This window comes from Schistocerca gregaria, chromosome 1 (assembly GCF_023897955.1).
Source record: "Schistocerca gregaria isolate iqSchGreg1 chromosome 1, iqSchGreg1.2, whole genome shotgun sequence".
Lineage (NCBI taxonomy): Eukaryota > Metazoa > Arthropoda > Insecta > Orthoptera > Acrididae > Schistocerca > Schistocerca gregaria.
Window position 1 is genome coordinate 158,621,150 of NC_064920.1, and position 16,806 is coordinate 158,637,955.

Sequence of the window (16,806 nt, forward strand, 5' to 3'; positions counted from 1 at the left end):
TATTTTGTTTATGTTAATATTTTTGACAGCAGAGTGTGGATAGTTTCCCATTTTTCTTTTGTTTGTATTATTATTATGGAAGAAAACTCTGAAGTACATTACCAATAACACATGAAAATTTAATGTAAAGATTTAATCTTTCATTTCTGAATAAATTCATAATTTATTTGAAATAATAGAGCACAGCACTCACCCTTTTCTTTCAGGTTTTATTTGGCGAATCTAGATTTCAGCTAGTGCCTAGGCACTGTCAGTGCTCTACTTCATAGACTGTCTTGAATGAACTGTGACATAAGTCTGAACAACAGTCAACTAATGTACTAAAGTGTGAAATAAAGCACTGATAGTGTCTAGGCACTAGCTGAAATCTAGATTTGCCTAATGAAACCTGAAAGAAAAGGGTGACATTGCTGTGCTTTGAAAGTCTTATCACTGTCGTTGATTGCATCCACATTCCTAACGGAAGGTAACTTCCTATTATATGTTATATAAACATTTCAAAATATGGAAAGGACTGCTACTAATCACATAGACAGCGTCGAGCCACAGAAAGGCATAATGAAATGAATACTAGAAATATTTAACCTTTTGGACAAAGGCCTTCTTCAGAAGCACATTCACTCAACTTGCACATGCACACACATGGCTCCTGTCTCCAGGAGCTAAGGCCTGACTGCGGCTGTATCAGATGTGAGCAGCAACTACTGGGTTTGGGTGTGGACGGCGACATGCCTCCGCCCAGATTGGTGCCCACATCAGACCCAGTCGGGCCTTCGTAAGTGCTCCTTTGTGGTGAGTAGCAATCTATCCTTTCCATATTGTTGTTATTACAACCTGAACTTTCTATTGATTTTACACACTGCACAACAAAATTAAAGGATCACTTTTCTGCACCCTGTCATTTTCGACCATAGCAACACAGAAATTGTAAATTTGGCTCAGGGATGCCTACAACCTTCCTCTGCAATGGTGTAAAAGAGTGGCCCCCTGGACATCACCCTCAGGCTTAGTTGTGCTTAAAGAGCCATGGTATCGACATGTTGAAAAAGGAAAAAAGCCCAGACCTCATAAGTTCCTGTGAGATGTAAGGTGGATTAATTACGGCATATTGGCACCACACTTCACCAAAATTCTGCCCAGTGTATCCGTAGGAATGTAACACTATGGGAAGTTCACCTACATTCCATCCATTCCCTTGATGCCTGTGCAATGGAGGTCGGAACCACGACACACAGTGTTGAGATCACGTGAATTTTCTAATGGGTGGCCGACGAAAACATTTTGTAGACATTGCTGTTCAGAATCAACACACAAGGGCCTCAGGAAGTGTCATAAAGGGTGTGACTGACATTACCCCCTCCCTAGGGATGTTCATTTTCACACACTTCACAAAGGGGAATGACGGTTTGTAATATAATGTGCAACAGGATTATGTTCTTGAGAAACTTTCGACACTCCTGGCACTCCCTGGATGATTCATTCCTCCTCTAAGGACAGTGTGGAGACTACAACCCTATTTAACATGACCCCATCCCTTTGGAATGAGGTGTGACTGTAGTTTTTGCTCTGGTGTACAGATTGGAACCACTAGGGCTCATTCAACAAAATTTGACAATGATTGGAAGGAGGAAAGTGTCTGTTTCTTCATCCCTCCTTTTTTATACCCCCTTCAACCACGTGCACAGGAGGGTGCGATATTGGCATGCAGGTGAATAAAATGGCAAAACGGCAAGAGGTCCCTGTAAGACCCCTTCCCCTTAAGTAACACTCTTGGTACCACCTGCACACCTTTGGTAGGCACTTCAGAAACGCAAACTGTCATTTTTGGCTTTGAAATATGTAAAAATGAATGAGCCAGAAGGCTAGATGGTTTGTCACACTCTTGTGACACCTCTTAAGGTATTGTTTAGATTCTGAGCAGCAGTATTTCCGAAATGTTTCCCCTCATCCACCCATAATAAAACCTCCGGACTGTGAGTGTGGGCATTGCGGTTCTGACCTTCATCACAGATGCATCAAGGAGTAAGGGGGAGTGTGATGGTCTTCCCCCTGTGTGACACGTCCACATTTACCTCTGTAGCAGAGGCATCATTGGGTAAGGGGAGGTGCAATGACCTTCTCATGGTGTGACACGTCCAAGTTGACATAGACCACAGTGGTGTTGAGAGGGGTAAGCGGAAGTGCAAAAGCCTTACTGTAGTGTGACATTTGTGGGAGCATTTAGCAAAATTGTGGTGTCAGTGTGGCATCATTAACCCACCTGAAGTGTCACAGGCAACTATTCTCCCAAAATTGCACTGCCAAATTTTTCCAAACAGATTGTTTGAGTTTAATTGCATGGTGGCCCAGGAGCATTGCCAGACACTGAGCTTCTGTACAATTACAGAGGAAGGTGGCAGGCACCATTGAGCTAAGTTTCATATTTCAGTCACAATGGGACAAAATGACGGGTTTCAAATAAGTGACCCTTCAATTAGATTCTGTTGTGTATAAAAATTATGATTAAACCATTACTCGCATCTGTAGTTCATAGAATCAGGCTTAATAAGTCTTGCTGATTGTATGTTGAATTCGGTAGCTACAACAAAAAAATACCTCAGCATAAATTTCTTTAAATTGTTTATTTTCTGAAAACTGAGACAGTGTCTTGAAATTTTCTTCTTTCTTCCTGCAGTTCCTGTGGAGAAGCAAGATCCTGCTATAGATGTGCCTGAAAAGGTAAGAAACAATCATCATAAGTAATTTGTATCAAAAGCTATTACAATTAGGCTTTATATTCTTAATTGTATCAGAAGTAAAATTCGCTTGAAGAAACTATACAACTATTAGCTAGAATTGCTGGCCAGTTACTACCTTCAAGAGAGGAAATACACATTCTGCTGATAGGCACAGCAGTGTTTTTATTATATCTTTACTCTTTTTATCAGAGATTTGTATTAAAAATACAGAGGTATTTATTTGAAAAGAGTATGACTTTAAATGAGCTCATATTGGTATAAGATGAAGTTTGTAGTATTATATTTTGTCTGTCCATTAAATAACCCATGTTTCATCTTGGAATAAAAACTGCCACCTAAATTTTGCTTTGCAGTAGTATGGAGGTAATTCACAAGATTAGTGACAATGTGAGATATTGGGAAAGAACGGTTTGAAATCGTGAATTGAAACACTGAGAACCATAAGGACCTAGAGCACACCATTGTCAGATCTATATGAAGTGAATGTAGAGAAATTGGTAAGAGAGCTTTTCTTGGATGTTCATGTGTAAGATATGGCCCTACACCACAGATAAAACTGGCTCATCAGATCAATAGATGTCAGGAGCATGCATACAAGCTAAAATATCAAAATCACCAATTATGTGCTTTAGTCTCGAATGGTTCTATGGGTCTCAGTTAAATTTTATGTGCTGTCCCTCAGTTGCTTCAGATGATGGTTACTTTAAAACTTTGACTGTTGGACATGTAAACATTGCTGTTTCATAGAATGCCAGTCATTTTTATTACTTTTTAGAAACAATATGGTCATTACAACAGAACAAAAATAGGATAGAGCCCTTCAATATACGTGATTATGCATTTAAAAGCAGAAATTGTACCCTGTCAAATGACAGGATCAGCTGTCTACCAGCATTTTTACATCCCGTGACGCAACAGGATTGGTAGTACAAGTGTTGTAGAAGAAGAACTAATTTTGTTCCCCATCTTTGTTTCTGGTCTAGAAGTCAGTCTGTGTTGATCATGAGATAACAGAGTGATTGAACTCTGTATTGTTGCAAAGTGTGACATAATGACATTGAAGTATACAGTGACCCAATGTTTAAAAACTTGTGGAACCCTAAGCAGTCTGATCACAAACTTTTGTGGATTGTTCAAGCTACAAAACCTCCTTTTAGGAAAGTGAAGAGAGTAAAAGTTGTAGAGATTGAAACTAAGTGAACATACCCGAAAGTAGCAACCAGCACTTTTATCAGCATTTGTTCCTCCCTCTCACTTGTAAATGGATTTTGAGGAAACATTGCTCTTTGTTTGTGTCTCAATCTCCCTTACCTTTTTCTTACGGTCCTTCAGTGAGATTTATAGCAGAGGTGGTTCTTTGCCTGTCTCAAATATTTGTTCTTTAAACTTACCAAATAACGTTCTTTTGACCACCAGCTGTAAAAGTTGTCTGAATCCAAACGTAATGAAGCCTCCACTGATCAACTCACTAACACAGTTCCACACATGGTCACGAGGACATAACTCAAATAATGACTCCAAAATCATTTTCATCAAAACATAAATTTATTTAGAAAAATGTAGTACAAAGTGCAGGAGCAATGATGATATTTTCTTCCCGACTTTTGACATCTCTTTCCTGGTACTGCCTTCCATATTTCAGGAGAAAATTTTCATTCAGTAATTACTTTCAAAACTGACCCAAGGTGAAAGTCTGAAGTTTTTAATCTGACAGGATATTCATTTGCTTTTGTAATTGAAAATAGCTTCTCATGTCGATAAGTACTTCCAAACATGGGAATAGTTTCATATACTCAGCTACGATGACAGGCTCAGGATGGTGATCCATCTGGAAAACCTCGAATTTTCAGAGAATTATGTTTTACCTTGGAAAATTGAGGATTTAATTGGGATTTAATTTTATTGAGCTTCATAAATTACAAATTTTAAAATACTTAATATTTGAAAGCATGTTAATTATTTGAACATTAGTCCATCTAAATTATTGATGTTCAAAAATGTGGCCCAAATAGGGAAGCTGATCCTACCCTTCTCAAAGACCTGTTTCTTTCAATCCTTATGATTATTCTATAAGGACAGATAAGTGAACAAGAGGATTGGTAACAGTTTTGCACATTCAAGAGGACACGAGAAGCACTCCCTGCCAAGTGCCACCAGTGTATATACTACAGAGTTGGTAGCCGTATCTCAGGCTTTGCAGTACATCAAATCCCAGGCAATGATGAACTTTTTAATCTGTAGCAATTCTGTGAGTTGCTTAAAAGGCATAACCCTGTGTTATCCCAAAAATCTTATGGTCGCCAACATCCAGGACACCTACTGGTTGACCTCTACAGCTCTGGAAAGACAGTGACCTTCATCTGGACACCAAACCACATAGGCATTCCAGGAATTCCGACCATCTTGCTAAAGATCCAACTACAGGAGATCAACTTGATGTCAGGATACCAGACACCGACATAAGATTACAAATTCAATACAATATTTTGAGACTCTGGTAATTACAATGGCAGGCTTCTACGACCCAAAAAAAGTTGAGAGCGATTAAAGGGTCCATTGGGCTGTGGCATACATCTTTCGAGGCCCCTCAGAAAGATGACGTTCTGTTGCGCTGACTATGCATTAGCCACTCGAGAACCACCCATGAGTTCCTTCTGCTTCACCACGAGTTCCTTCTGCTTCAGGAGGAGCCTACTCATTGCAGCTGCGGCAGTCTATTGATGATAATGCGTGCTGTTGTTGAATGTGCCCTGCTGGTCAATCTGAAGCATTCTGTTTGCCTACCTTACTACCTTAGCTGCTTGCATGACGAGACAGCCATTGCCGAAGTTTTGCGTTTCCTGAGGGAGAGTGGATTTATGCTCCAAAAGTAGATTCTTAGACATTTCTCCATCAAATTAAGGTCTGTGTTTGATACTAGTAGACTTCTCTTGGCCAGGAAAGCCCTTTTTGCCAGTGCTAGTCTGCTTTTTATGTCGTCCTCAACCCATCCATCATGGATTATTTTCCTACCTAGGTAGCAGAATTCCTTCACTTCATCTGCTTCATGATAACCTGTTCAGATGTTTAGTTTCTCACTGTTCTCATTTCTGCTACTTCTCACTACTTGCATCTTTCTTCAATATACTCTCAATCCATATTTTGTACTCATTAGACTGTTGATGCCATTCAGCAGATCCAGTAATTCTTCTTTACTTTCACTGAGGTTAGCAGTGTCATCAGTGAATCTTATGACGATATCCTTTCACTTTGAATTTTAATTCCCCTTTTGAACCTTTCTTTTATTTCCATCATTGTTTATTCGATGTATAGATTGAACGGTAGGAGTGAAAGACTACATCCCTGTCTTACACCGTTTTTAATCATAGCACTTTGTACTTAGTCTCCCTCTCTTATTATCCTCTCTTGAATCTTGTACATATTGTATATTACTTATCCTGCCCCATAGCTTACCCCTATTTTTCTCAGAATTTCAAACATCTTGAACCATTTTACATTGTAAAGTGCTTATTCCATGTCTACTGATTTTTCTTTAGGTTTGTCTGCATGTTCCTTGACTCTATAACCCTGAGTTCAGACTATTTGCGAATCATCCAAAATTAGGTTGACCAGCTGGGATAAAATTCGAAGCTCTTTGCAACAACTGCCTCCTTGTCTGTGTACAAATAGTTGCCACTCAGCACTCCCCCCCCCCTCCCCATCCCCCCCCCCCCCCCACACACACACCACTCCTTTGCACCCTTCCTCTGTGCTATATACCTATGACTAAGTCCATTCCAGTCGCTACTCGAAACTACCCAATGGGGCAAGTATCTACACAAATGGGTCAAAAGTTAGTGACAGGGTTGGTTATCCTTTCCTGCTCACAAAGGCACCCAAGAAGTGTTCTCTGCAGAGTGCATGCAGTATATACACTGCAGAATTGGTTGTCATATCACAGGCTCTGCAGCACATCAAAACTCCCACCGCAAAGGACTTACTGGTTTGTAGTGACTCCATGAGATGCTTACAAGGCATTTCTCAGTACTACAACAAAAACCTTTTGGTTACTAACATCCCAGACCTATTAGTTGACCTCCACTACTCTGGGACCACTGTTTGAATTCCGCAAAGAGAGTTCACTGACAAAAGAAGTAACCACAAGAGACAAAACTTGAACTCTGAGTACAGGGCGCAGACCTACATTCACAACTGTTGACATCAAATTTTCAAAATCTAGGATATAGAACAGCAGGCTGCCACATCCCTCAGCAAGCTGAGAATATCAAGGCATGGATACTCCCCTCCAGGTGCCATGGAAGGATGCCAATATACCATTCTACCTGTGTATTGGCCACACCAGATTTACCTGTTAGCTGCTTCTTCTTCTTCTTCTTCTTCTTCTTCTTCGACTAATTTCTGCCCTGTAGTGTCGTGTTTTTAAACTTTTTATGTATGTCTAACAGTTTCAGCTGATTGTCTCAGGACCATGCAGTTCTCATTTTCTCACCCCATTTCTGTGATCACCCTTCTTGGTGTATAGATTTGAGTTTTTAGCTGCCTTGGTGATATCTTGCTTTTAATCATCTGACTTGAGTTATTGTCATGCAAATTGACAGCTGAGACAACCGTCACAAACTCTGGAGCTGTCAGTTCTCCTTTCCTTGTTCCACACATCACCTTATGTGAATTTCCAGTGCAATGAGGGACTGGTAACAGATTTAGCAGCTACTTTATTTGCAGATGTTTCCATTATGCTGATAAGTTATGAGTATCATTGTTAAAACTGAGGTATTAAATGTCATAAGTTTTCCTCAAGGTGTCGTGTCTCCAATCACCAACCCTTACCCTACTTTTGGAACTGGGATTGGCTACGTTTACCTAGTACTAAATCTGCTAAATCCATACTTTAGCTGTTGCAGGTGAAATTGGCAGGTATCTGTTATAACTAAGGATGTGGTGGGTGAACTCTACAGTGGCAAGAGGCAATGGGTGGTTGTCAGAATTATGACCAATGGTGGGATAAAGGAGCAGTGTTGGCAACAGCTCCACCAAGGCACTGACCACAGTAGTGGCAGTAGTTCACAGTGCAGATGAGCGACAGCCTTGCTGTCCAGGACATAGTTCGCCAAGGCACCGATGTCCCAACATGGGGGAGATGACATTCATCTAAAAGGCCTACAAATTCAAGTGGAAGCAAGCAGCTTTGGTAGTCGCTTGCGCAGGCAAAATGAGTGAGCAGCTGCATTGTCCCAGGCTCGAACTGTAAGCCTACTGTAGGTAGGAGGCCGGCAGTGTCTGAAGGTTGGCCTGCAGGAGGCCCACTGGTCACAAGGCACTAAGTTGCCCGCATGGACTTTGCACAGTTGGCAGGCCTGCTGCAAGTAGCAGTAGTAGAGCCTGGCGGTGGCAGCTTGCAGACTCGATCGACCCATAGGTTGTTGTAGCTTTCCTTTTAGGTGGTAGCTGCCAGGCTGCATACATATATAGAAAAATGAGGCATATATATGTTGTTGTGCCAAAGTGTTGATTTGTCACTTAACTCAAAACAGTAGACTGGCTTGGTCATGTGGTAATCAGGGCACCGATGCTAAGAGGCCTTGTCTTCTACTGTGCTTGACCATATTACGCCTCTGGTCTGAGGTAACTTCGGTTCCGTTGCACTGGTTGTTACTGCTTCAACAGGTTAGACTTGTTGTAGTTGCATAGTGAGATTTATTGTAATAATGGAAGGAGTACAGGTAACAACTGAGTGCACTATACAGTTGAGGTATTGAGCAGTTGTCAGGCACATGAACAACACTGAAGATATTGATGACGTTTTGGACAATATCCTCCATCAGAACTAATGCACATGCACTCGTCCCCCACCCTCCCGCGCGCGTTAGAAGAGTAAGAAAACGTGTAGGGGAAGCTAGGCTGACTGTAGCACAGTGGCTCTTATGGACAAGTTGTGTGTGGCACACAAAATGGAGGAATGGGTTAGTGGGGGGGGGGGGGGGGGGGGGGGGGGGATTATAACAATGGGAGGAGGAGACCGTGAAAAGAGAGTTTTGATAATGGATTAAAGAGGAAGACATACCAAATAGTTGTTGAGATGGGTGTGGGTGTCAGGTGTAGATCAAGGCAAGGAAGATCATAGGGAATCTGTTGTTAAGACCATTTCCACCTATGTAATTCACAGAAACTTGTTTTGAGTATGGGGTGAGGAGGATCGAGCTGGTCTGGGTGGTTGAAGCAACCATTTCAGTCAAACCACATTGTGCCTGCATTGGATTCTTCAATTAGTGGTCAAACTTGCCCTTGGGCCCGTGTTTGGTCTATGGAGAATGATACACATCAAATCTCTGGTATGGCCAATGGCACACTCGTAGCACTGTCAATGGCAACCTTTCTGTGGACAATCTAGAAGAATCCTTCAAAGCCACCCAGTATCTTTAACACCTTTGTCTGGTTCAGTTCTATTCATGAGTCCTTCCCAGTTGTTCCAAGAAGCATCTGTCAGTGTCAAGCACTCCAACCATAACCAATACTGTCAAGTATTTGGCAGCCAAACCTTTCACAAGATTCTGTCTCTTCTGTACTCTTTGGCCACCCACAGATGGTGTATGTGCAGTGATGAGCCATCGTGAACCCATTATCCTGACAATCTTAATTCAGCCACAGTTCATCATAGTTCACAAACAACTTTCCCACATATACATGTGTTTCCAGAATTTCCCAACTCCTACATAAACCAGTTGCAAAGGAATTAACCCTCATCCCTATCACAAATGTCACCACTGAGTGGAAAATTTTAATGACATTCCCTGCCGGGGATTTGGCTATCTTTCATCATGTTCTAAAATGGGCAACATTTTTCCCAAAATTCTTACCACTTCTCTCAAACTGGTTTCCCTCAGCCCACCTAATGAACAAACTATGTTACTCCATACTTACGCCAGAGCTACTCCTGGTCTGTTGCCACATTAAAGACCTTTCATATGAACTTGCACAACACATCCTGTTAAAGACCAATTCCAAGTATATCGTACCCTTATCATAGGCATGTGGGAAAGCAGTCACTTCATGTTGAACTTCAGGCAGCACAGAACTGAGTCCATTGGTGCTTCTAGGTTACTTCCCACACCTACTGCCTGTTCTGCCTCAACTCTTCCTTTCTTTCTGTATCTTTGTATCGTGTTCTTTCTCCTTTTTTAAAGTATACATTATTTTCTAACCTTCATTAATCATAATAATTTTACTGGCTAGTATCGTCCATTGTTTCAATAGCAGTTATTTTATAGTTGGGGACACCAGCTATGAAAAAAAGTGAATATTTCTAATAGTAATATTTTCTGTTACAGGATACATCAGGTGATGTTGCGTTACAGAATAAGACGGTGGCTCAAAGTGATTCAGATGATAAAAAGAAAAATGAAATGCTACTTATAGACAGAGTACCTGAGAAAAAGACTGATGCTGAGCAGGATAAGAAACATTATCACTGCAAAATCTGCAACTTTGAAAGTAAACATAAGTCAGTGTTCCTCTTCCATTTGCAGAGACATATTCAAAGTAGTTATAGGTGTGATTTCTGCAATGCATTACTGCCCAAAGGATTTAAAATACTGGATAGCAAGAATGCAGAAACAAGCAACGGAGAAATAGCTAACAAAAATGAGGTCCTTCCACACACTGAAGCACCAGAAGTTCAAGCTACAAAAGAAGTGAAGGATTATGTGGAAACAATGATTGAAGAATTACATACCACAGGCATCGTTACCACAATGAAACCAGTAACCCCAGAAAAATTTAAATCCTCTTCGGAAATACAGATTGATAATGTACATAATAAAGAAACTGTTGTGGCAAGTACCCTAAGTGAAACTAAAGATACAAGTGCTATTTATGAACAGCAGAGTGAGACCAGTGTTGAGCAAGGGACACTTAATATCCTTCTGACTTTCCCAAATGAAAGAAGACAAAGTATATCAGTTCATCACGATGTCTCAATAGAAAATAATTTCAGTAATGATGTAGTGGCAAGGCAGCTGAGAGATATATTTGGAAACTTCAATGATGAGCCAATGGATGTAGAAGACAAAACTGATATGCCTGAGGAAAAGAATGTAGGAAGTTTGAATACAGCTTTTGTGAAAACTTTAGCTGATGTTCCATTGCTGGAAAATAGTCCGTTAATGGTTGTCAGTAATAATGAAAGTCATAAACAAGAACAGAATGAAGCAGGTCTAAAGAAATTGACTACAGAAAATCCAGATTCTGAAATATGTGCAGAGGAGATGGATGTTGAGCCTGAAACTAGTTCCTGTAATGAAGACACAGAAGAAAAATATCAAAAACAGTTGGCTTTACTGGATGAAATGGGTTTGATAATGTTACCCAAAAGGATTCGGCCATCCGCATCCAAGCAGAGTGCTGAAACCGTTGTGAAAGGAAGTGACGATTTGGTAGAGGATAGTAGAGATCGACATTGGGGTGACCCGTGTCACACAGAAAACACTGTAAAGCCAAGTCAAGAACATGAGGATCAAAGCACTCAAGAAAATGAATTACAAGTCTTGAAGGAGCAGTCTCAATGGCTGCCAGAATCTCTTAATCCTGTAGAAACAATTTCAACCTCTACAGCAAGTGTTACAGTGCTAATGGAAAGTGATGCACAACTGCAGCCTGTTCAGACAACTGAAAATGGAAATGAGTGGTTGAAATCAAATGTCACACTTGTAAATGAGAATCCCCATTGGCTCCATCAAGCTGACAATACGTCCACTACCACCGATGGTGGTAGTGAAATGACAGTGTGGACAAATACTGCTAGTCACTCTGATCCACCAGAAACACTTACAGTGGCAGAGACAGAAAGAAATTGGTTGCTACCAGAAAATCAGATTTCTGAACCAGTTTGTACCAATGTAAAGGAAACTGAAATGGAAGGTGTCGATACTATTAGAGACACACATGTTTGGGACCCAGCACAGAATGGTAACACAGACAATGGTGGTGATATTTCCACGAAAAGCGATGAGTTGGGTGGTAATATGAACAGTGATAGTCCTGCCAGCAACAACGGAGAAGGTGTTACCAGCACAACTACTGTTCCTGAAAGTGAAGTTACCAACAGTAATATGTCACTCATTGAAGTAGAAAATGAAAAAAGGGCAGAGAATTTGCTCAGTAACAAGCAATGTGTCAAGGTTGATAAGGAAGACATCAAGGACAGTGTAAAAAGTTTACATTCAGATCCAGCTGAGCAAAATACTGTTGAAGAGCCTTCTTCCCCTATGCAAGATGTTGATGACGAAGTGATTACACATAGTGTGGAAACAGTGATTTTAGGCAGCACTCGTCAGGCTGAACTGAGTGCACAGGAACACCTAAGTACGGTGTTTGTAACTGACAATGTACAACTTGAGACAGCTACATCAGGACAAGCTGTTAGCCCCAATAAACAGGAATATACTGATGATACTGCCTCAGCAGACAGTTGTGACGTGAAACAATTTGACTTTCGAACATCAGAGACAGACCTGTGTAGTGAAGGAGGAAACAGTGTTGAGGCTGAAGAAGTCATGTCCAGTATTAGTATCAAGGAAGATGATGATCATTCCTCACAGGTAAAAGAGTTGGAGGACACAGGCAGTATCAGTAGTGTAGTGCCACAGTCTGAACTTAAAGTGTATAGTGACAAAAGTGATATCATCATGACATTGGTTGAAGGACAGAGTGATGTTAATGAAAGTAGTACTGAATCTAATTTTGAGAGTGTAAAAAGATAGAACTGCAATGTTAGAAAGTATCCATTGTTAATGTACAAAGAATTTTTGTGTCAAAAACATATTTTACAAATGAATTGTATTCATTGTTATATTAAGTATCTGCCTCTGGCTATATTTGTTTATATATGTATATAATCTGTAAATAATGAGTGTTGAAATTAAAAGCATAAAATTTTCACAAGAATAAAATTAATTTGTATACTGTTTCTGCATTTTAATTTAATATATGGAGAAATTTTTGAGGTGTTTGATATTTTACTTCCATCTTGTTACTCTACAAAAAGCGTGTGCCTGTGGACATGCTAAATGCCTTTGAAATCAAATGTTTTGGTGCATTCAGTAGTTCTTTTACTGTGTCACTGAAGAACATTTATATTTTGTAAAGCAGTAGACAGTGGTTAAATACAATTGCAAAGAGTAAGCATTTTCCCTACTGAACTATTAGCAGTACCATTTCAAGATATTATATGAACTTAAATCCAGTTGGGTTTATTTAGTGTACGCCATTTACATCACATGAAATAATTACATACAAATAGTCTACAATACACACATTAAGTGTGCATATGAAACATGTGGTCACATAAATAAAAATATAAAACCAAAAAATATATGGGAACACAACTGCAGCTGGATATCCATATTGACAGTAATTCTATCTTTCCAGTAGCATGGGGGTGGTCACAAATGAAGTCTGCCAGTGGGCGATCAAATATTATGTTTGACGGTTTGCGTAGCAGCTCCAGTCACACTTGGGAGAAATTTGTATTCTACAAGGGTTATCTGTTTTAAAATAAAACAATTACAATATGGACAAACCAAATTTTATTACATACACATTAAAGATACTCTTCAGCTACTTTTTTTTACATAATTGCCACTGAAATTGAGGCACTTACCACAGTATGATAAGTTTTTCAGTATTGTCTCTCTAAAAATTTGCCACATGTGATTGCAGCCACTGATTATACCAGCGTGCAGTTCAACATCAGTATGAAAGCATTGTGTAGTAAGCTGTATCTTCGTTGCTGCGAAGAATGGGTAGTTGCTCAGTGCCAAATCCAGGCAGTATGGTGAATGATCAAACACTCCCATCCAAAACCCCCACAGGAGCATATAATTGACCATCTGTGGATGTGCATTGTCCTGAAAAACACATTTACAAAAAGTTTTCCCCAACGCATGTTGTATCGCCCCTTAATTTTAGCGTTTGACAAATTTCACTTGGCTTGCTGTTTTTTGCCAACAAAAATTCACACACACAATGCACCTCACAAGTTGCAGGATTTTCTATTGCAGTGTGCATTTTAACACACCACAGAAAGTGAAGTAGCACAGACACAGATCACATGCTATCACTGCTGGAAGCATACTAAATGTAGGAAAGTAATAGGACCAAGATGGTGGCTGTAACCCTGCCCACTGCCAAGATAGCCAAAAACTTCTGTTGCTTTCTGGATTGCCCTCGTATTTAGGGTTGCCCAGGTTTTGTGAGGCTTGTCAAATCGATGTGGTGAGGCAAGGCTTATTATGGAAAGTAGGTGGTATGTGTTAGGTTAACTCCACTTCCCAGCAATCCATTATGAATCTATTTTCATCCAGAACTGTAGCCCTCGTGGAGGGTGGATATCTAGAGCACATCCAGTTCTCTCTCTGTGAGGGATGTCTTGATGGATTTGTACAGGAGGGTTTGAGTTCTGTGGGAATGATTTCTCTCATCACAGGCAGAAAAGGGCTATATTGCTTTGTGCGGTAAGTAAATAGGTTGGGGTCGCCTGTATTGTGCTTGTAAGGTACATAGTTCAATTTAGTTGAAAATAGATGCAACTAGTAAGAGTTCTGTTAAGTCACACTGACACTCAGTATTCCACAACCAGATAGACTAGGCCAAATGCAGAAGTCCGCAGCGTGGTGCTTGGGAATCTCCATGAAGTGTTAGCACGATTCTGCAAACATGTTGTTAGTTCTAATTTTGGCAAATGTGTTTGACAGATGATTCTTGAAGATCAGTGAACTATCTATAGTGACTTCTAGATATTTTGCATACGTTTGTGAGACAGTATTTTGATTTGTGAGAGAAAACTGAGTTCTCCATTGGCTAACTTGCTGTTGAGATGGGATGTAGAGACTTCTGTCTTTGTGGCCTTGGTTGTAATCTCCAACAGCAACAATATTTCCCAATAACTTTTAAGCCCTTTGTCAAGATATCCTCAGTGGTCTCTATATCTTTAAAACTTACTGCCAGGGCCCAGTTATCGGCATCTGCAAACTTCTGTTTGGATGTTTCAGGCATATTAGCTACATGAAGGGTGAATGACAGAGGAGGCAGAACAGATCCCTGTGGAAAGCCAATGTGTAGCTTCTGTTGTGTGCTTACCTGTTACCCATCAGCACTTGGAAGTTTTTATTAGAAAGAATGGAAATGACCATGAGTTTTAATATCATGCCCTGTCTCCAGACTGTGTCATATGCTGCTTTAAGATCAATAAACACAGTTGATGTTTTCAGTTGTTTTTGGTAGCCTGCATCTATGAACATAATTAATAAGAAAAAACTTGATCCTAGCAATTTCAATTAGAGCAAAATCCTGCCTGTTCAGTTCCGATATGTTTCAGTATTTTATGTCTGATTTTGTTACAGAAGAATCTTTCCAAAAGTTTGTAAATAGTACAGAGTAGTGTAGTTAATCTATAGCTTTGCAGGGAGTTCATTTGTTCCTGGTTTTAAGATAGTGATGATCCTTGTTTGCTTGAGTTGATAGGCAACATTGCCTGTCTGCAAAATACCTGTAAAAAATATGGGAGTACTTTCATGTATTGTTACTGAAATGTATGAGGATTTTGTATGGATACCATAGAAACGAGGGGCTTTTCCTAATTAGCTGTTAGTTCATTCCGTAGTTCCAGATGTTAGCATTTTGTACAACCGAAACTGAAGTATTAACATGAAAATTCACGTAAGACTTGAATAAGAGCAATATAGAGCGACAGTTTGATGATGTAAGCTGTGTTGATTTGCGCCTAAATGAAGGAGCAGGAAGTGTTACAAACACAATAAAACTAAAACCTTTAGTTTTCATGGAATTGCCCTGTTCTGAGGGTCTTCAGATCTTTCTTAGCCTTAACTGAATTTTCTCGATCTGGTTGAGCTCTTGAGTTTGACACAATATGATTAGCAACTTGATTTGGTTATGCAGTGTCTCATACAAATTCCAGTGGGCTACCAACTCCTAACATCCCCACTAAGGACCAAGCCTACTAGAGTTTCTGAAATCCAAGCCTTCAATGGTTTCACCCAACTTTTTGCATCATGCTGCTTCAGTGTTATCAAGTGGTCTCTGTTTTCCTGGAATTCTTCATGCAACTTCTTGCATTTGACAATCCAGCTGGAGATGTATTTCTTCTGGTAGGATCTGGAATGACATTTTTGACTATACTGATAATTGCCTCAGTTGGTGGTATCTGTCCTGTGCATTTGTATAAGTTGACAGAGAATGCCTCCCAGTCAGCTTTTTAAAAATTTCATGTGGCAGCCAGATATTTTGCCCCTCGAGATAGGTTTTCTTCAGATTCAGCCCTTGTCTCTTGTATGGCAACCAGATTGATATCATTATTACTTAAAATTTTTTGTGGGATTTGACATTTAACTGATCTTATTCCTTCTGTATCAAAGTGACAAACTCAGAGAGGATCCAGGCTTCCTAGTCAGATGGTCCTTAACAAATCTGTCTGTCGGAACCGTGTTGTGATATGTGGTGTAAGTGACAGGACACATCGATGATTGTCTGGTGCCTGTTTTGCTAGTTCATTTAGCATTATTCAGGATGTGTGTGGAGTATTCTACTATGGGCATGAAGTAGTATTAATCATTTTACTATTTGCAGCTGAAAATAATTTAGCATTAATGTTACATCAGTTTTAACAAGTGCTAATGATCCTTTTATGTAGGCTGTGATATAGAATGTTTTCCTATGTAATCAACAATAAAGACTGAGTGACTTTGACACCCTATTAGAGTTCAAGTGTTATGATTTAATTCTGATTAGTATAACCACATAACTAAATCCTGATTTTTGTGAACACAGAAGGCTGATAACTTATTCTCTGCCACAAAAAGAAAAGAAAAGAACAGACGGAGCAGTTAGAAATATTTCATGTTATAAATAGATATTTCTTTTAAACAGCCAGCTGTCAGGTATTTACTGTTTATCTACAGGAATTAACATACTTTTGGATTTGGTTAAGTTTGTACAAGGTTAACAGTATGATGGAAAGGATAGACTGCAACTTGCAGTAAAGATGACACGCTGAGTT

The 16,806-nt window shown here is 39.8% G+C and overlaps 1 protein-coding gene and 1 long non-coding RNA gene across 19 annotated transcripts in view; one reads left to right on the top strand and one right to left on the bottom strand.

The window, feature by feature from the left end:
* LOC126335275 (uncharacterized) overlaps nucleotides 1-12,697 on the top strand; it is a 57,942-nt gene extending 45,245 nt beyond the window's left edge. For all 18 annotated transcript variants that reach the window (XM_049998381.1, XM_049998373.1, XM_049998468.1 and 15 more), the window contains 2 exons: nucleotides 2,675-2,718; nucleotides 10,064-12,697. In XM_049998381.1, coding sequence (XP_049854338.1) covers nucleotides 2,675-2,718; nucleotides 10,064-12,493 — 2,474 coding nt within the window. In that variant the 3' untranslated portion in view covers nucleotides 12,494-12,697. The remainder of the gene's footprint in view (nucleotides 1-2,674; nucleotides 2,719-10,063) is intronic.
* Nucleotides 2,628-16,806, bottom strand: part of LOC126335370 (uncharacterized) — a 54,791-nt gene continuing 40,612 nt past the window's right edge. Inside the window, exons 2-3 of the long non-coding RNA XR_007564863.1 lie at nucleotides 13,393-13,639; nucleotides 2,628-2,710 (exon numbers count right to left, since the gene is read on the bottom strand). This is a non-coding gene — a long non-coding RNA (uncharacterized LOC126335370). The remainder of the gene's footprint in view (nucleotides 2,711-13,392; nucleotides 13,640-16,806) is intronic.